Source organism: Hylobates moloch, unplaced genomic scaffold, assembly GCF_009828535.3.
Source record: "Hylobates moloch isolate HMO894 unplaced genomic scaffold, HMol_V3 SCAFFOLD_27, whole genome shotgun sequence".
NCBI classification, from domain to species: Eukaryota; Metazoa; Chordata; class Mammalia; order Primates; family Hylobatidae; genus Hylobates; species Hylobates moloch.
In genome coordinates this window covers 824311-844292 of record NW_026652302.1, presented here as the reverse complement: position 1 = coordinate 844292, position 19982 = coordinate 824311, and the positions used below count along the sequence as shown (strand labels likewise).

The 19982-nt window shown below is 44.8% G+C and overlaps 1 protein-coding gene across 3 annotated transcripts in view; it reads left to right on the top strand.

Annotated features, from left to right (window-relative positions):
• LOC116463086 (SAM and SH3 domain-containing protein 1) overlaps positions 1-19982 on the top strand; it is a 212348-nt gene that overhangs the window by 96438 nt on the left and 95928 nt on the right. For 2 of the 3 annotated variants that reach the window (XM_032146047.2, XM_032146045.2), the window contains exons 3-4: positions 3680-3730; positions 3861-3910. In XM_032146047.2, the coding sequence (XP_032001938.1) occupies positions 3680-3730; positions 3861-3910 (101 nt within the window). The remainder of the gene's footprint in view (positions 1-3679; positions 3731-3860; positions 3911-19982) is intronic. The other variant, XM_032146046.2, reaches the window with a different exon arrangement.

Sequence of the window (19982 nt, the reverse complement as noted above, 5' to 3'; positions counted from 1 at the left end):
AAATAAAAAAACCCAAAAAACCAAAGGGGCAACACAGCTGCTGCCTGCCTTTCTCCGTATGCTTACTCTTGCAACCCAGCATCCTGCTGTGAGGAAGCCTCAGCAACCCATGCAGCCCTAGCATCAGCTTCCAGACATGGGAGTGAGCAAGCTTCCCAGTGATTACAGCCCTCCCATCAAGTCATCCCCAGCTTTTGCATGTTCCCAGCTGAGGCTCCAAACACTGTGGAGCAGAGCAAGCCTTTTCTGCTATTGCCTTTCTGAATTCATATTCACAGAACCTGTGAACATCATAAGATGCTTGTTGGTTTATGCCACTACATTTGGGATCATTTGTTACACGGCAGTAGTAAATGAAACAGTCGGCGTATGTTAGGGGAGGAAAGAAGGATCTTATTTCTCAGTGTACAACATGCCCAAAAGTTATACATATTTACACATATACTCAATGATTGTTTTGATGAGGTTCACAGTGTTTACTATTTCTGTCTACGTTGTGACATCCAGATCAGGAGCTGTAGTGTAAACCATCAGCTATTCTCTGAATAAAGGGGTCGTGGCTGAGCAGTCAGGTGCATGGCACATGGCACATTATAGTAATTACTCTTCTGCTCTTTTGTCATTGACATCATGTGACACTCATCAGTGTTATAATAATGGAATTTTGCCAATAGTTTATTCCATTTTTCTCTCTCCAAGCATTTATAGGTCCTTAACTTAGTGGATAACTTTACAAGCTTCTCCTCAGTTGTGCAATATTTTTACTTTAGAATGTGTTTGCTGTAAGACATGCGTCTAAATGATGACTCTAATCTCTTATCCTTGGGGGATAAAATCAATAAGATATCCTGAAAAAATTATTCTCTTGCTTGGTCTTAAAAAAAAACAAGTCACTAGAAATATCACTATACAAGATCTCCTGCTCAACATCAGTAAGCTGCCCTTGATAAAACAAACTTTCTGCATGAAAACGTTACCTGTCTCCGTGATTTTAACATTATGTGTCAAACTATAGCCCCAATCAATTTTCTGAAAAGTAGCTAAACAAGCTGCGTGTGGTCATGAACTATAGTTCTAGGTAATTGGGAGGCTGAAGAATGGCTTGAGCTCTGGGCGCAAGATGGCATTGCGTGATGATCACGCCCGTGAATAGCCACTACACTCCAGTGTGAGTAACATAGCAAGGCCCTGTTTCTTTAAAAAAAAAGAGAAAAAAAATTTGTTTAAATAGCTAAAAGAATCAAATGCCTATTATAAGTAACAAATGAACATGCTAAGATGAAATGATTAAAATTTTGCCTCCTTATCATCAAACATTTAATGTGGTTGTTAATAAGCAACTACTTTGTATGCAGGGACAGGTACATTTTGCATAATGTACCATATATGTTACATTTGTGATATGACTTGGCAAATGATGCACTTAGCAAATAAAATCTATTCAAAAAATGCAGATAAACAGATATAACAAAAGAAGATCGTTTCCTAGGATGATTATTACTATTACTAGTGAGGTAGAAACTTAGAGCTTGAAGAAAAGGTAAAAGTGGAGGAGGGGAGGTGAATTGAATCAGTCACTTTTGCTGATGGTTATAGAAGGTCATGGGCTGCAATTGGGTGTTAAAGGGGCAATTTCAGAGAAAATTTCAGAGAAACTAACGGTTTAGTTTCATCATCACTCTGAGTTCTCTGTACCAATTCCTGAATAGGAAGGAAGATTTGGGATTAAAACAATGCTAATGATACTTTTGCTTACCTCCTGCTATTTAAGTTTGTAAATTTCTCTATATGAGGCTGAAAGGTTAGCTCCTGGGAAATTGTGATTGGTCTGTAAGCACCAGAAATGTCCAAAAGTATATATCCCCTTCATTAACTGCACCTGAGCCTGACATCCTACCATTCACACTTGGAATATATAACTCAAAACATTGTCCGTATACTGTTTGGTAGAAATGGTGTGTCAAGTTTGGTACAGAAATATTTCTGTTATGAACAACGGCAGCAATAAAAACCAGGAGGATGTTAATGAGAGTTCTATGGAGCTTTTACACCACTGTGATAACTTTTTATGACAAACAAGGGCCTGAGATTAGGGGATGAGTGAGTTGCCAGTTCATTAAATTCTTGTCCATTAAAACCCATTTCTCTTTCTGGCCACTTGTCTACAGTCATCCCATTCTCAGATGTACTCATCCCAACACATTCTTTTTTTTTTCACTGTGGCAAAAAAACAAAACACACAAAAAAAACACATAACATCAAATTCACACTCCCAACAGTTTCCCCAAGTGTGCGGTGCAGTGTTGTCAGCCACATGCACATTGTTGAGCAACAGATTCCCAGAACACTCCCCCACAACCCTGCATAAAAGTGAATTCATTCTGATACTCTATATTCGTTCTGGATTCCTGTTCCTTATTTAAAAGTATAACTTTGCTCTGAGTTATACTTACTTTAATACTTTATTGCTACTTTTATACTTCAACAAAAGTTTTTCGGTATTGGTGTAGTTTTATAATTGTGTTAATGATGAAAAGGGCAATTGAACAATTAGATGCATGTGAAAATGCATAATTTACATAATTTATTTTTATCACAGGTAATTTGTTTATCTAAATACTCTTCATTTTCTTTTACTTTCAAAGGAGATACAGCCTCCTCGAAGTGTGAAGTGAGGGTGTTATACTATATGGTTTTATCTATAATATTCTTTGATTCTTCTGCCTCTCACAATTTAATGATATTTCAGTGCATTCTTAATATCAAGTATTTATATTTCATTTATCAACTTGATCCCGAGAGTGTTTGTTTTTAAATTTCCAGATAGGCCAGTTCATTTGCATTAGGGAAGTATAGTGATTTTTAAGGCTGCAAGATAACATTTGGTTAGCTTCCCAGCTTCCTAAAGACATTAACAACTTCTCCTAAACTATTAAGTACTCTGAATACATTTAGAACTTTAAAATTGGATTGGGGCTGGGCGCGGTGGCTTATGCCTGTAATCCCAGCACTTTGGGAAGCCGAGGCAGGTGGATCACGAGGTCAAGAGATCGAGACCACCCTGGCCACCATGGTGAAATCCCATCTCTACTAAAAATACAAAAATTAGCTGGGTGTGGTGGCGCATGCCTGTAATCCCAGCTGCTTGGGAGGCTGAGGCAGGAGAACCACTTGAACCCGGAAGGCGGAGGTTGCAGTGAGCTGAGGTCATGCCACTGCACTCCAGCCTGGTGACAGAGCTAGACTCCGTCTCAAAAAAAAAAAAAAAAAAAAAAAAAAAGAAAATTGGATTGGAACTCTAGTGTCATTGGAAAACAGCTAAACTCAAATGGGTTGCAGTAAATTCAGTGTCTTAGTGACCAACTAAGTATATCCACGGAATTATTTCACCATGAACTGTCAGTCCCCTTGACTGAAATTGTGCTTTTTTTCTTCTGCAATAAAATTGTCAGCAGAGTCTGGCAGCAAAGTTTGGAAAATAGTTCAATCTTAGGGGACCACAGCTCTCATTTTAAAAGCATTTTAGTTTTCCCAGAAAATCTGTTTATCTCTGCCATCTCCTCCCACTCTATACCCTAACCTTTCCCGAATCCTCCCCTCTCTTCTTACATGTCTATTTGTCTTTCTCATGTGTGACATGTTTGGAAGTCCCGTTAAACCGGCATCTGTTCTGTTTTAGGAGAAACCCGATGCTAGCCCCACGTCACTTCAGCTGCGGTCCCAGATCGAAGTAAGCACAGTGACTTTAATCATCTAGTTTTGCTTCTGCCTTTTTTTTTTTTTTTTTAAGTGACACTCTATACAAATCAGATGAAGCCTGCTGCTCTGACCACACTGACTGTACGAATCTTCTCTCGTAGGAGTCGCTTGGCTTCTGTAGCGCCGTGTCAACACCAGAAGTGGAAAGAAAGTAAGTCTTTCTGCCTCTGCCAAGGACCACTTTCCAAGAAGGTGTCTTTTAGGTCCATGCTGACGGAAGTCAAACAGGCGATTGTGTGCGTATGTACTATGGAGTTTGATGTCATTTTCCTTAACATGTTGCATGCATGTGTGTGTATCTAGGTGGCTAAGAGTGTGTTTTGTAATGCAGTTGGTGATGTCTAAGGATTTTGTAAAGAGTTACTGATTTTACACTTATTGTGAATAAACCCTAAATAAATCTCCAGAAATGGAAAGGATAGGTGCATTAACCAAGATGGATTTTCATCTTTTACATTAATTTTTAATATAGGATGAAAGTTATCAAGAAGCAAGAAACAAAAATAAAATATACTATATTCTAGAATAAATCAATGATTAAAAACCCGTCTTCTGCACCTCATTTTGGTAGGTGACCTTAAAACAACAATGAATGTGTGTGTAAAAAAATGGCAAATGATCCCTAGCGTTTCCTGTTAAAGGTAATATTTTTGCTTCCTTGACCCAACTTGGACCCTGTAATTTCTGCTCTCATGAAAGCTAATTTTATGTTTCGTGTTATATTTTCAGTATTTCTTTTAAGCAACATAAATAAGATAAAAACAAGAGAATCTTTTTTCTAAAACCTTTTCTTTTTCTACTTTATTGCTTCATCATTATACTAGAATGTTCTATTTGTGATCTTCCATGGTAAAAAAATTTAAAGAAAGTCCACATCTCTAAACAGACGCTTCCTTTGGCACGGAGCCACTTGTACGTTCATGCCAACAGAGGCATAGAAGTGGTTTAGGCATCAAGTATTTCTGGAATGCAAAGCACACGTTGGGGAGAGCGTGTGTGTGCTTTAGAGCACAGCTTTGTCTAATCCATCCACGTGTGTGTGCTGCTGGCACAGGCGGTTCTGGGAGGAGGGCTGCTTTGCCAGAAAGCTATAATTCTAAACTTAAGAGGCTTTGTGGGTTTTGTTCTGGTCTGAGGAACATTGTGAGTGATGTGCCATAGCTCATCAAGGCCACTGCCCACTCAGGGTGAGAAGATAACTGTGCACATCCCATCAACTTTTTTTGTTTTGCTTGTCTTGCCTCCTCCCAGGAACCTAGTAATATGGAGGCTGAAATAGACAAAAAAGGCTCAAGTTGACATTGACTTTGAACTTGGAGGTACTGTGGTGGGGTAGAAGCATCGAGTGAATGGGCTGTAGCTTTTCCTGCCCTAGTTTATTACTTACGTAGCATGATTCAGGCTGAGAGCTCAGATGTTCCCTCAGGATCTCTGAATCCTTCAGGAAACGAGAAATGTTTGCTCTTCCTCCTAAGAGGAAGTGACTCACCAAATTTGTACTAACCTTAGTTAGGCTGGGTAGTACTTCTTCCCCTCAATTGTGGAGAGTCATTCTTTCCGTGTTTATATCGTTTACTTAGTAAAATGTGGCATGCCTTTTGTGGCCGAGAGAGACTGATGGCCTCCTCTGAGGTTAACGAAAAATTTTAAACACACGCCCACTCTCTCCATTTGTCGTTTTGCCTCTGTAATTTTAAGTGGTTCAAACGTAATGTGTTTCTAAACAATTTGAAAGTTTAAAAACATTTTGTCCTTTATTTCTCTGTTAATGGCTTTTGAAAACTATGCTACCCTTTGCTTTTAACTTAAAAACACTTTCTTTTGAAAACTTTTATGGCTGGGTGCAGTGGCTCAGGCCTGTAATTCCAGCACTTTGGGAGGCTGAGGTGGGAGGATCACTTGAGGCCAGGAGTTTGAGATCAGCCTGGGCAATATAGTAAGACCCTGTCTGATCCAGCACCACCCCCCCCGCCCCCAGCCCCCCCCAAAATTAGCCAGGTGTGGTGGTGCTCACCTGTAGTCCCAGCTACTCATGAAGCTGAGGCAGGTGGGTCCCCTGAGCCCAGGAAGTTAAGGCTGCAGTGAGCTGTGATCATGCTTGGGTGATAGAACAAGACCCCATCTCAAAAGAAAAAAATAATAAAATAAATTTAAACTTAGAGTAAAGTTTCAAGGATTGAGAATTGTGCAGTGAATGTTCATGTAATCTTCACATAGGCCACCAGTTGTTGACATTTGCACACTCCTGAGCTTTCTCTCCCTCTCTCTCTCTCACACACACACCCACACACACACACACACACACACACCACCATTAATTATTATTACTGCTGGCCTGTTTGAGAATAAATGGTAGACATCATGACTGTCACCCCTAAATACTTAAGCAAATACTTCCTAAGGACAATGACATTCTGTTACAGAATCATATAGTATAATGACCAAATACAGGAAACTTAATAACTTTTTCTGATACACAGTTTCTACTCAAGTTTTTCTTTTTCTTTTCTTTTCTTTTTTATTTATTTATTTATTTTTGAGAGGGAGTTTCGCTCTGTCGCCCAGGCTGGAGTGCAGTGGCGTCATCTTGGCTCACTGCAACCTCCACCTCTTGGGTTCAAGCTATTCTCCTGCCTTAGCCTCTCGAGTAGGTGAGATTACAGGCACCCGCCACCATACCCGGCTACTTTTTTTTTTGTATTTTAGTAGGGACAGGGGTTCACCATGTTGGTCAGACTGTTCTCGAACTCCCGACCTCAAATGATCTGCCCGACTCGGCCTCCCAAAGTGCTGGGATTACAGGGATGAGCCACCGTGCCAGCTGTATTTGTTTTACTAATTGTCCTAATAATGTCTCTTATAGCACTGCTTTTCCAATCCAGCACTTTTTAGGAAAAAAAAAAAAAAATCACTCATGGCATGTTGGTATCACGTCTTTTGTCACATTTAATCTGAAAGGATTTCTTAGCCTTCCTTTATCTTTCCAATAATGACATTTTTCAGAGTGTAAGCTAGTTGTTTGATGAAGTATTTGTTGTTTAGGGTTTGTTTTTGTTTTTTTTTTTGCTCTACAGTGCATTACATCGGGGGGCTGTGATGTCCGTTTGTTTCATTATTAGTGATATTAATTTTGGTCATTCACTTAAGGTGGTATCTGCCAGGTTTTCTCTGAGAAGTTACAATTTCTTCTTTGTAGTGAATATATATATGTATATATATATGTATATTGTGAGGTGATCATCTGAGACCGTGAAACTATCATGTTTCTCATCAAACTTTTACCTATTGGTTTTAGATTCTTTCCATGATTCTTGCCTGAATCAGTGTTGCTGTGATGGTTGCAAAAGGGTGATACTTATTCTTGCGTTGATGATTATTTTGTATAAAATCTCCCAAGAGGTTTTGTGTTTAAATTTCATTTGCTTTTAAAGATGTATCACTCTGAAAATCCTAAGTCAGATTATAATTTGAATAGGTTTGATACATTGTCTCTATAGAATAATTATTAATTGTATTTGAAGATGCAAATAGACAATCTCACTAGTTCCTTACATCAAAATGCTTGCTGGGAGCCTTGCCGTTGAGTACAGGAGCCTCAAAGGGTGACCTGGCGAACCAGTTGGCTGTGTCTGGTTGGTGTCTGCAAAAGTCTGTGCCAACCGAAATATCATTCTGTGTCAGAGTGGTGTTCTATGGGCAGAAGTTTTCCCTGCTTTTTATTCCAAAAACAAGAGAACTTAGAAAACACACGTGGGCAAGACCTGCCAGGGCCCACCCTTAGAAGCAGAAATGCGGAGAAGGAGGCAGCATGGAAGCTGGGCACTGCTCCCGCGACTCCTGCCTCGCAGATCCAGTCTCCCAGCTTGTCTCAGGGACCTCCTGTGCACACCTCCGTCCTCCTCGCCCAGCTAAAACCTATTCCAAGGGAGGTATCTGGCCTTAATTATGCTTCAAATGTCTGTTTCTAAAAAATGACATCACTTCTGTCAGTAGTATTTAGCATTTAACAGGGTTTAAAGTCTCAAGTCACACGAGTTAGCTCTGACCAGAAGAGGGGGAGGGAGAGAGACAAGCAGTGAGATTTCCGACATACCTGGCATCTCAGCGTCTGTTGTAGATGCCCCTGCCAAGTGGGGCTGCTGGCCTCTAGATGTGCTTGACCTGCATATACAAGAGGTAGGTTGATAGGTAGGCGATAGGTAAGTAGGTGGGTGGAAAGAAAGAACAGACCCTCCCTACCCCGTCATGAGTTTGGTGGGGTCCCCATTCATCCTTATTTTCTTACACTGTCTGGTCTCTCCATATGCTTTCACTGGAAGTTGAATAAAGAAGGCCAAGGGAGCTTTCATTTGAGCCTCTTCTGTTTATGTCTATCTACATTGCTTATTGGTGAGACTATCTGTTACTGGAAAGGGGTCCTGATCTGGACCCCGAGAGAGGGTTCTTGGACCTCATGCAAGAAAGAACTCAGGGCAAGTCCACAGAGTAAACTGAAAGCAAGTTCATTAGAGAAGTAAAGAAACCAAAGAATGGCTACTCCACAGGCAGAGCAGCGGTATGGGCTGCGTGACTGAATAGACTTACAGCTGATTTTTGATTATATGCTAAACAGGGGGTGAATTATTTATGAGTTTTCTGCGGAAGGGGCAGGCAGTTCCCAGAACTGAGGGTCCCTCCCTTTTTGGACTACATAGGGTAACTTCCAGATGTTGCCACGGCACCTGTAAACTGTCATGGTGCTGGTAGGAGTGTCTTTCGCATGCTATCGCATTATAATTCACATATAATGAGCAGTGAGGATGACCAGAGGTCACTTTCGTCGCCATCTTGGATTTGGTGGGTTTTGGCCACCTTCTTTACTGCATCCTGTTTTATCGGCAGGATCTTTGACCTGTGTCTTGTGATAGCAGTCCTGCCAACCTCCTATCTCATCCTGTCACTAAGAATGCCTAGCCTTCTGGGAATGCAGCCCAGCAGGTCTCAGCTTTATTTTACCCAGCCCCAGTTCAAGGTGGAGACGCTCTGGTTCAAATGCCTCTGACATACCTGCTTTATTGCTCAATCTCGGATTTGTGTCAACTGGCTGAACAGGTGGAATTAACTAATTTTCTATTATCAGACACTTTCAAGAATATTTAGAGAGTAAGGCTTTTCTTGAGAGGGCTGGGAAATAGCTTTATAACTACAACAAATGAGTTTAGCTACGAGTCGCAGAAAACCTGACAAATAGTGATTCCTTAGACACATCCGAGTTCCATGAATGGGTCCAGGGCTGGCTCCATGACTCAAGTTGGCCTTCAGAAACCCAAATGGGCGGACTGCTTTCTTTTTTCTTCTTTCTTTTTCTTTCCCGTCATAGCCTCAAAGTGGCTGCTGCATCTTCTAGGTGGGAAGAAAAAGCAGGGCGAAGGGAGGGAAGAAGGCAATAGGTCCCAAGACTGAACCTTGTGCTTTGCAGAGCTTTCCTAGAAACCCTGTCCACCACATTCCAGTGTGTGCTGCTCATTTCCTCATGCAGCAGCTGTTTGCTGACGAGCTACCTGTTGTGGAAGGCTCCCTTCAGGGGGCCCAGGATATAGTGATGGACAGAGCTGTCACGAGCTTACGTGCAGCTTACGTTTGAAGGCAGGGGGATATACTAGAACAAAAATTACATGTTTAAAGTCATGGTATGGAGAAAAATAAAGCAAAGAAAGGGGACCCAGAATTGGGTCACTTGACCACCATAGCTATGAGGGAGTTTGGAGAAGTGAGAATTTTTAACAGAGCACTTTGCTATCCTGAACAACATAGGCTTCTTTTTTTGTTTGTTTGTTTTTTGAGACAGAGTCTTGGTCTGTCGCCCAGCCTGGAGTGCAGTGGCGCAATCTCAGCTCACTGCAAGCTCCGCCTCCCGGGTTCACGCTATTCTCCTGCCTCAGCCTCTCGAGTAGCTGGGACTACAGGTGCCCGCCACCACGCCCAGCTAATTTTTTGTATTTTTAGTAGAGATGGGGTTTCACCGTGTTAGCCAGGATGGCCTTGATCTCCTGATCTCATGATCCGCCCGCCTCAGCCTCCCAAAGTGCTGGGATGACAGGCGTGAGCCACCGCGCCCGGCCAGGGTTCTTTTCTTAAGGAAAGAGGGGGAATAGACATTGCGTAGGAGACTAGCAGTGTTTTCTATGAAAAGTTAAACTTTTATTTGTATGCATGTAAACAAAGGAATCTGAAAATTACCTAGATGTCTGACAAATAAGCTGTGTGTCAATATTCTTTAGTCTCATTACATTCAAGGAAGCCAACTGTAGGGATGGCCACCTGGCTATTTTGTAATAATGTTTATGGAGGAAATTTTCATGGGGTGGTTTATATAGACTAAAAATTGAAGAGGTATAAGCAGGTAATAATAGGTGATGTTTATTGAGTTCTTATTATGTGCCAGGAACTGAGCTAAGCACTTAACATTGACTCACTTAATTCAAAAACCGTAGGAGATGACAAATGGTATGATTCCCATTTACAAATGCAAAACTAAAGGACAGAGGTAAGTTGTCCAGGGCCACACACTTACTGAGGAGCAGTACACAGATTTGATCCCAGTTAAGAACCCATAACCCTAACCACAGAGCTATAATTCCAAAGTCCTTAGAATGCATTGCTTATGCAAATACAGAGGCTAGTGGCAAATCGTGTTTTTTAGCATCAAATAAATAGCAGCAGTTAAAACCTACACTTCAGGGCTCCCTTGAAAATAGGAGCAAATTCTACCCTCATCCAGATATAAGCTAGGTCCCAGTTATTTATCTGTAGAGGCAGGAAGGTCCAAAATAAATCTCAAAACTTCACCTAAGCCAATATTTATAACTTCTTTTCTACTAAGTCTTCCACTGGAGTTGAACATTCACTGATTTCTTTTCACTTTTTTTCATTATCTGTGGCTACACTTGAACTATTTTGTGGTGAAAAAGTCCAAAAATATATGGCATGATGGAAAAGGAAGGTAAATAAAAGGATAGAAGGCCAATAGAGCAGTGTTCTGTGGTTAAATAAAGAGGATCGAATATAGTTTATAAATGTTCTCTGCAGACACTTACTCTCTTTGGACAATGCTTCGCTCTCAGGTATGTTTTATCTGGCAAGCTGATTACTCTTTTGATTATGTCAGCTTTCCTTTTCTCCCTCTCAAAGATCTTTATCTTCACCCTCTTTCCTCTGACTGCAGGGAAGAAGCCCCAGCACACACATGCCTGTTGCAGTCCCTCCAACTCCCTGCTGTGGATCATCTGCTGCTCTCTGGATTGCTTGCACCACTGATCTGATCTTGTCGTCCTCCTCCTCCCCTTCCTCCTCCTCCTCTTCCTCCTCCTTTTCCTCCTCCTACTCCTCCTCTTCTTCCTCTTCTTCTTCCTCCCCCTCCTCCTCCTCCTCCCCCTCCTCCTCCTCCTCCCCCTCCTCCTCCTCCTCCTCTTCCTCTGTGGTCTGCCGTCCACCTACCTGGCCACCTTAACCCTTGCTATGTGCTCTCTAGGCAGAGCAAAAGCTGCTGCAGTTTCTCAGACAGGCCCTATTCGCCCAGGGCATGCTGAGCCTCGGACATGCTGCTCCTTCAGCGGGATACTCTGTCTCCCACTCTCACCATTACCCCCCACCGCCCGCCCCCCGACCTTTCCCTGGGCAAGCTCCATTCAATCTTAAAACCTCAGCTCTGGGGTTGGCCCCTCCCAGAATTCTCCCCTAATCCACAGACTTGAGGTGAAGTGGCCTGCTACTTGCCCTCTATACCCCCTGGACTCACCTGCTCCTGTTGCGGTGGAGTGCGTGCGTGTGTGTGTATGTGTGTGTTGTCACCTTCCACCCTGAACTCCTTGAGCCCTAGATCTTTTGCTTCTCTCCTGGCACACAGAAGATATTCCGTAATGTTGAATAAATCGATTGAGTGAGTGAGCATGCACAAACATGCTTAGGTCTTCTTTACTCTAGAAAAATCTTCTTGCCATTCTTCCAGACTATGTTTCTTTTTCTCTCTTTCCCTAATTGCTAAACTTTTCCCATGAAGCCTGGCTCCTGTCTTCATTCCCTGATGAAATGTTATTTCGGAGGTCAATGGCTTCATAGGAACCTAACCAGAGGCCTCTCCCCACATGAGTCCCTGTTGCATTGGGTCCTGCTGACTTTTCCTCGGGTCACACTTCTCTCATCTCCCTTGGTGGCTGCGGCTTTGCCACCAAGTTTCGAGTTTCTTCTCCTTTATGTGCACTCTGTGCAGCTCTGCCCACCCCTTACTTTGAGTGTCCCCCAGGCTTTTTACCCAGCCTGTGAGCTCTCCCAAGGCTCTTACCTGTGCCCATGGCTTTGAGCTCTTAAGTACTCATTGTAGATTTAACTCTCTAGCTCTGACCTTTGCAATCTGGTGGCCTGCCTATTACAGCCTCTTGCTGAAAAATGCCTGCTCACTAATATCTCAGCCACCCAAACTGCCCATTCATATAACATAATTCACCACTTCCTCTTGACCCTTCTCGAACTACCTGCTCTTTGTCCACACTTCCCTCTCTCTATCCTTGAGAAACTTTTCTGCCCTTTACCCAGGCTTTTTCATCGTGATGTCCTGCTTTTTTTCCTTGATGCCTGATTGTCAATTGCCAAATCCTGTTTTTCAACTTCTATAATTTTTCCATTGTTTCCCTCTGTTTTAGTCCATTTCGTGTTGCTATAATAGAATACCCGAGACTGGCTAATTTCATTTCTTTCTTCTTCTTTTTTTTTTTTTTTTGGAGACAGAGTCTCACCCAGGCTGGAGGGCAGTGGTGCAATCTTGGCTCACTGCAACCTCCGCCTTCTGGGTTCAAGTGATTCTCCTGCCTCAGCCTCTCGAGTAGCTGGGACTACAGGCATGTGCCACCACGCCCAACTAATTTTTGTATTTTTAGTAGAGACAGGGTTTCACCATGTTGGCCAGGCTTCTTATGAACTCCTGATCTCAAGTGATCCACCTGCCTCAGCCCCCAAAGTGCTAGGATTACAGGTGTGAGCCACCATGCCTGGCCAAGACTGGCTAATTTCTTTTTTTTTTTTTCTGAGATGGAGTTTCGCTCTTGTTGCCCAGGCTGGAGTGCAATGGTGCGATCTCGGCTCACTGCAACCTCCACCCACTGAGTTTAAGTGATTCTCCTGCCTCAGCCTCCCGAGTAGCTGGGATTACAGGCATGTGCCACCCTGTCTGGCTAATTTTGTATTTTTAGCAGAGACGGGGTTTCTCCATGTTGGTCAGCCTGGTCTTGAACTCCTGACCTCAGGTGATCCACCTGCCTCGGCCTCCCAAAGTGCCGGGATTACAGGTGTGAGCCACCGTGCCCGGCCCAAGACTGGCTAATTTCTAAAGAAAAAATGTTTATTTAGCTCAGGGTTCTGCAGCCTGGGAAGTTCAAGAGCATGGCCCTGGCTTCCGGGGAGGGCCTTCCTGTGGGGTCATAACATGATGAAAAAGGCCAAAGGGGAAGTGAACACATGGGAAGAGTCAGGACCAAACGAGAGTAACCTCGCTTTATAACAGCCCACTCTCTCAGGAACTGATCCATTTCCATGGGAATTAATCCATGCCCTCGAGAGGGAGAACTCACTCACTATCACAAGCATGGCAGCAGGGCATTCATGAGGGATCTGCTCATGTGACCCAACACCTCCTGTTAGGCCCCACCTCCCAACATCACCACACTGGAAATCAAATTACATCATGAGTTTCAGTGGGGACAGAAAGACCATACCCAAACTATAGCACTCTCTGTTTGTTTTTAATCTTTATTGTTCCAAGTGAGACCCTTAATGCTCTTTTCATGAACTAAAGAGCTTTCAAGAAATTGCTTTTGGATTTATCTCCCTAAAATACACTCAGGTCACATCTCATTGAGGGGATGCTCAGCTCTCCCCAGTGACATCTATAAATTAGAACCTGTCTAGGTTTTCACCTTGGTAATCAGTGCCCCCTACATACATCCCTGGCCCTTCTTTATTGCTCAGTCTCCCCGGCAATAACCTCATCCCTCCATATAATCCCAACTCCAGCCCACCTGGATATTATGATTACCCAAATGCCCCCTTGGCTGTCTGAATTTCATGCTTGGGAAGCATTCCCTTCCTTCAAGTCCTGTTTGAAGGACTGCTTCTCCTTGTGTGCTTTCTCAGTCTCTTCACTGTCTGTATCCTCTCCTCTCCTTGGACTCTAGTAGCATTTTCCATGGATCGGATGTCCCTTAATGTACTTTAACACGTATCATATCATCATTGTTGTCAACATCATCATAACATGGCTTCTCGGGTGATGTCTATGTACTGGGTACGTGTGAATCTCTTATTATATGTTATCTTTTTTTTTTGTATAAACTCATTGAGGTATATATTATATTTGAGACTCATTAGCTTGCTTTAATTTCCGGAGCTAGAGACAAACATCTCAATCCATTCTGAGTGTCATTATAGCCTTGGAATTAAGATGCCCTGCCTGATGCCAGACTCTCTGGGTTCAAATCCAGGTTGTCTTTCTTACCAGCTCTGCAACTCTTGGGCAAGTCACTTGACCTTTCTATCTATAGTTTCCACAATTATAAAATGAAGATGATCATTATAGTGCTTACCTCACTTAGTAAGCCGTCAAGAGCATAGTAAGTGCTTGATAATCTTGTCTGTTATCTGTCTTGTCTGGCCCACGTTCATGCCTTTGCCTGTGGCTTGAGCCACTTGTATACTTCCCTAATCCCAGAAGAACCAACATAGTCATGAGCCCTGAGGCTGAGAGCTCACTCTTCTGATTTTCTTCAGTGTCCAGAATAATGGTTTGCACAGAGCAAGTGCTCATTTAATACTTGCATTGAATTCATTGAATGCTCCTAGTTATTTGAAATAGGGCTACAAATGGATTGTTCCCAGAACTAGAATTTCAGAGAAGCTACCTTGGGCTTACTTGTTACCCAACGTGTGTCAGTGTCTCCCCAGACTGATGGCGTGAATAAAAAGTGCTTTCTGCTTGTAAATATTAATGTTATAAAGACACCTGTAAATAAACATTTTAACATAGTAGCTTCCATAAATTGCCAAATCTTTTTCTAAGGGTTGCCCCCCTTTTCTTACCAGATTCTGTTTCATAGTCTGGTTCAAGTCTCCCTAGATTTTCTTCTTCTAAAATAGAAACAACTGCTGGGCACGGTGACATGCACCTATAGTCCTAGCTACTCAGGAGGCTGATGCAGGAAGATTGCTTGAGCTCAGGAGTTCGAGACTGGCCTGGGCAACACAGCAAGACCCTGTCTCTTAAAAGAAAAAAGAAAGGAAGGAAGAAAGAAACAACAGACTACATAATACCTTCAGATGAAGGTACAATATCAAGAAACTCATACATAATATTGTGATTTAGAAAATCATGCTGTGGAATTATCAGTCCTCTTTTGGAAGTAGACCAGATTCAGTGAAAAGGGCTGGTGAGGTCTGTGAGTTTGCTAGGAAATCCAGGTCAAGCCATGTTCCCTGGTGCTGACATGAATGCATCCTGTCTCCACATCCTGTTTGTGGCGGGGCTGTGGTGTAGGGTGGGGACACCCATGTTTTCCCCTGGGGAGCATGTGTGCGCACCCTGCGCCTGGGGCCTGTGTGTATGGGAGTGAGGACGTCACGCAGAGGCATGCCCTTCAGAGTGGATCACAGGGCGCTTCTGCCCCACGGAGGTGGATGTGCCCTCGCTCTGTGCCCGGCATCTTCCCAGTCCCCATGGGCTGTTAGAGCATCCCTAAGATAACCAAAGGCAACTGGAGCCACCATTATTTGTTTTTTCAGGCGCACTAGGGTGGGAAGCATAGGCAAAACGGCAAACTTAGGTTTCAGAAAAATAAATGGACTGGCCCAAGAGCCAGGTGTTGTTATGGTATTAGGTCCTCTTCTGCCTTAATCAGTAGAGGCTGAGGGCATGAGGGCCAGGTCACTGGCCAGGAGGCACGTCCATCTGTGACTTGTCCTCTCTGCCACTTCATCCTCTGGGCTTCAGCTCCCTCGTGGGCATGGTGAGGAGTGTGAGTCAGGTGGTCTCCGGGGTCCTTCTAGCTCAGGCCATCTTTCGTTTTCTGCTCCAGTCTAAAGCATGCCCTGCACCGGTCAATTTAGCTTGGACTCTGCATATCCCACTATGTTGTAGCTGGCGTAGGCTCTGGAGCTGGACAGAATCTGAGCGTGAGTTTAAGCTCCGCTAGTTGTGGGACTGGGAACAAGTTATTCGAATTCTTTACGCCTCAGGTTTCTATTCAATAAAGCATGCACAAAAACAGCTCTTTTCAAGGGTGGTGCTGTGAAATGCCCAGCACACTGCCTGGCACGCGATAGGTGCTCACGTTCTGCTGTTCCCTCCCTCACCCCCTCTGTAATGTGCAGTGCTGCCCCTGGTGAGGGCAGTGAGTCTGTGGTGTCTCTTCTCAGGCTCATTAGACGGTGCCATACACACAGAGCTTATCAGTGGCCATGGTCCCCTAAAATATGCCCTTCCCACGTGACCTTTAGTTTCTTTTGTGATGCCTGCAATGGGGGCCGCTAGGAAATAACAGCTATTTTCATAGAGCCTGTGCGGTAGCAATGCGCTGAAGTATGCGTTTGTGTAGGCATAACTGTGTCCACACGTGTGTGTGCACGCGTGCACCATTGCACAGCATATTTGAAGGGCTCAGCATTCCAGAATGCATTAGCTTGGGGTAGGAGCAGCTGGTCCAGAATCCTCCTCCTCAGCTGTTCCCAACTGGAACCTCTGTTGCCCTTCCCTCTGTCTGGCAAGTGAGCCACCAGCCGACCCGGACACAGCTTGGGTCCACACGTCTGCCCTGTGTCCTTTGCCGGTGGCAGGCTGTGTGTGTTCTTACTGGGATGGCTGGGGACAGGTGCTGCTGCCAGGAATTGTTTAATGTACGGAGGTGGCTGCTGTTTATTCTCTCTTCTGCATAAGAAGAAACAGAATATTAAGCCAAGGATAGGGTGATGGTGGGAGGCTATCAGTAAATAAATATCATTCCTATACTTGCAGGCAGATGAGGAGACTCGCACCTACAGCTTAGTGAGTGCTCTCTGCATATCTTATTAATTCTCCTACCAAATCTATAATGCAGTTAAGGGAACCAAGGTTTAGAAAGGTCAGTGACTTAGCAAGATCACAGACCTTGGGTAAGGCAGAGCTGGATTCTGAATCCAGCTCTGTTTATCTGCAAGGGCCAGACTTCTTCTCATCCACCCACCTACAGGTATAATCAAAGACTGGTGTGCTCGGAGAGACTAGTGATGGGCCAGGCAGCTCAGGAAGTTTAATTTAATAAGCATTTATCCAGCAGTAAGCCCTGGAAAGATGAGTAAGATAGGAAGGGTAGCTGTCCTCTTAAAAACCATCAGGACAGGGGAACTGCAGAAGGAGGGATGGGGAACCCCGCTTGGGGGATAGACATGGTGCTGCGGATCTTGTATTTTGGCATCAGTCAGGGTTCTATTTGAGAAGTAGAATGTTCAGATAGAATAAGGACTTTGTTATGTGCTTTTGACCTCATGCATCACAGCCGGTGCTGGCTGCACAGGCCAGGTGAGGCTGTTCCTTCTATGTCAGGTGGTACAGCCTGAAGTCAGCAGGGCAGGCAGTTCAACAAAAACAATGTCTGCAAAGCGAAGAGAGCAAGGACAAAGTCCACCCTGCCAGGGCCGGCTGACACCCATGCCATCAGTTACCGTCTCCAAGCGAGGCTTCAGCTTCGCGGGTGCAGAGGGCCTGCAGGAGTTGTTGACATCCTTCCTCAGGAGCTCCACACATCACAGGCCCAGGACTGAGGAGCTGAGGAGGAGACCCAGCAGGAATGTGAGCGCTGTGGGCCCAGCTGCTGCCCCATGCCACCCCCTGACCCAGAGGACCAACAATAACAGCTATAGCAGGGCCCCGTGCCCACACTGACCGTGAAGCATGGAAAGAAAACAGCTACTTTCTGCATTTCCTGTAAAATCTCTCTTGTGTTTCTGGAGCTATGCAGGAAAGAGAATTCTGAGAAATGTAATCCGGCTGTCCTAAATTGTCAAGGCTCAAAATCTGCACAGATTCCCATCGGAGTGAGCACCTGAGGGCTGACTGGGGGTTCTCTTAGGCAAAAGCAGAGAGGAAGGAAGTTCCTGGTGGAAGAAAGGGTGTGCAAAACCATGGGAGCACAGCATCTTGTGGGAAGGGGTGGTGGAGCCCCAGGCCTGGCTGGTGGAAGGCCTTCAGAGCCAGCTCAGGTATTTCCTGGTGATGGGCTTTGTATTTTAGACGGGTCACTGTCAGGGTGAGGAGGTGGGCTGTGTGCATCCCAGGAGGCAGGGAGAACCGTAGGGGAGGGAGAGATCTGGAAGGTCTAAAGGCCTTGTCAAGCCTTTCTTTATTCTGCTTCTACTTTCTAAATTCTTTTATCCACCAGCTGATTCATTACTTTGTCGAATCTTTAGGGAGTGTCTCCTTCACGTCAGGAATGTTTGGTGGTCGAGACAACGCAGTCCCCAACCTCTCATCTAAAAGCTTTGCCCAAATAAAACCTTACAAGTCAGGATAATGCCTGAAAAGTATTGGCCACTTGTTTTATCGTATTACTCTGTATTATTTTCTGAACATCTCACTTGCAGTATTGCTAATTTTATTTTGGAGGTGTTGGATACAAGGAGGGAATGGAGAATGAAGATGAGCACTGTGATCTCTGGCCTCTGCCAGGCTAAGCCAGTTGTTCCAAGCATATCTGCACATCACAGTTACCTGGAGAGTTTGTTGGAGAGACAGATCCTCTGGCCTTGCCCAGACCTAATGCATTCAATCTCCAGATGTGGAACCCTGGAGGCTTCTAAGAAGTTTCCCAGGAGACTCTTAAGCAGCCAGCTTGGCTTTATTCATTGCCACCCAGATCAGTGTCTTGTCAGCTTTAAGCTCTTGGCTTCTACTCCGCATCGTAAACACAGGTTGAGTTGGGGGCTGTTCAGCTGATGTCAGTAGAGGTCATTTCATCATCACGGTGACCTTGGAAAGCTTCCCGGTGCCTGAGTCATTTGCAGCAGGTGCTGGTGTGCTCACAGCATCAGAAGGGGAAGGACATGAAGTAATCTGAGGGCAGGGTGAGATCAGCGAGCAGAGTGATCAAGAATGAGAGGACAGGGTCCACTTGGAGTGAGTCCAGGTGTGGAGGGCGCATGGAAGTGACAGAGATGCTTGGGAATTTAAAAATGAGATCTGAGGAGACAGGAAAACTTGAGTTTCCATTTTCGCGGTATTTATAACATATAAAAATTTTCCATCAGCCACGTCTGTGAATGAATTAGAAGTGGGGCAGGGGAAGGCTGAAGTTGTTGCTGCTGGCTGGACACAGATTCAGGGCTGCCGCGTGTCCATGCTGCCTGTTGGGAGAAGTAGGGCAGGTGGGCGGCTCCCACAGCAGTGGTCTGGAGGGGTTGCTGGTCACTGTGCTCTGGCAGCGAGAGGAAAGGGCCCTCCATGCCCGCAGTGCTTCTAGCCTTGGCCTTCAGTGCTGCTTCCTCTGGACTCCCCTGCTGCCCCCAGGGCAGCTGGCAGAAGAAAAGCGGCAGCCCCAGGCCCCACATCCCTCCGGGGTCCTCTGTGTCCAGGCTGCACAACAGCCTGCGTGGCCAGCAGGCCTCGGGGATGGTGAATGGGAGCCACTGTTTGTTTCCACTGAGAAAGTCCTGACCTGCTTCCGGAGCCATTGCCATGGAAACGCAAGGAGGAGGTCCTTGAATGGAGCCTCTTTCCTCCCCATCTGCCCCACTCCCTTCCCCACCCCAGGCCGAGGCTGGTAAGGGCCAGCCCCCTGCTGCCTCGCTTTCCCCCTAGGTTCCTGCGCATTTGGTAAAAATAAAGCCGGGGGCCCTCCCTGCCCGCCTCTATAGGGATCAGTGACCCCATCTCCACGCGCCGCCCCAGTGTGTGGCGGCCCATTCTCACAGCAGCTCTTAACCTGGGCCTGCCTCACGCAAACAGAGAGCCAGGGAGGGCCTTCCAGAGGGACCCCCGCCAGCCTCAGCCACACTTCCCCGCAGAAAAGCCTCTCTTGGACCCCATATTTATTACACATATGCAGGAAATTTTAATAAAGGAAATAGAGCAAACGAATAATTTTGCCCCATTTACAAAATAATTGGGAGCCATTTAATAATGTAAATAGTCCAGGCGCAGTGGCTCCCGCCTGTAATCCAAGCACTTTGGG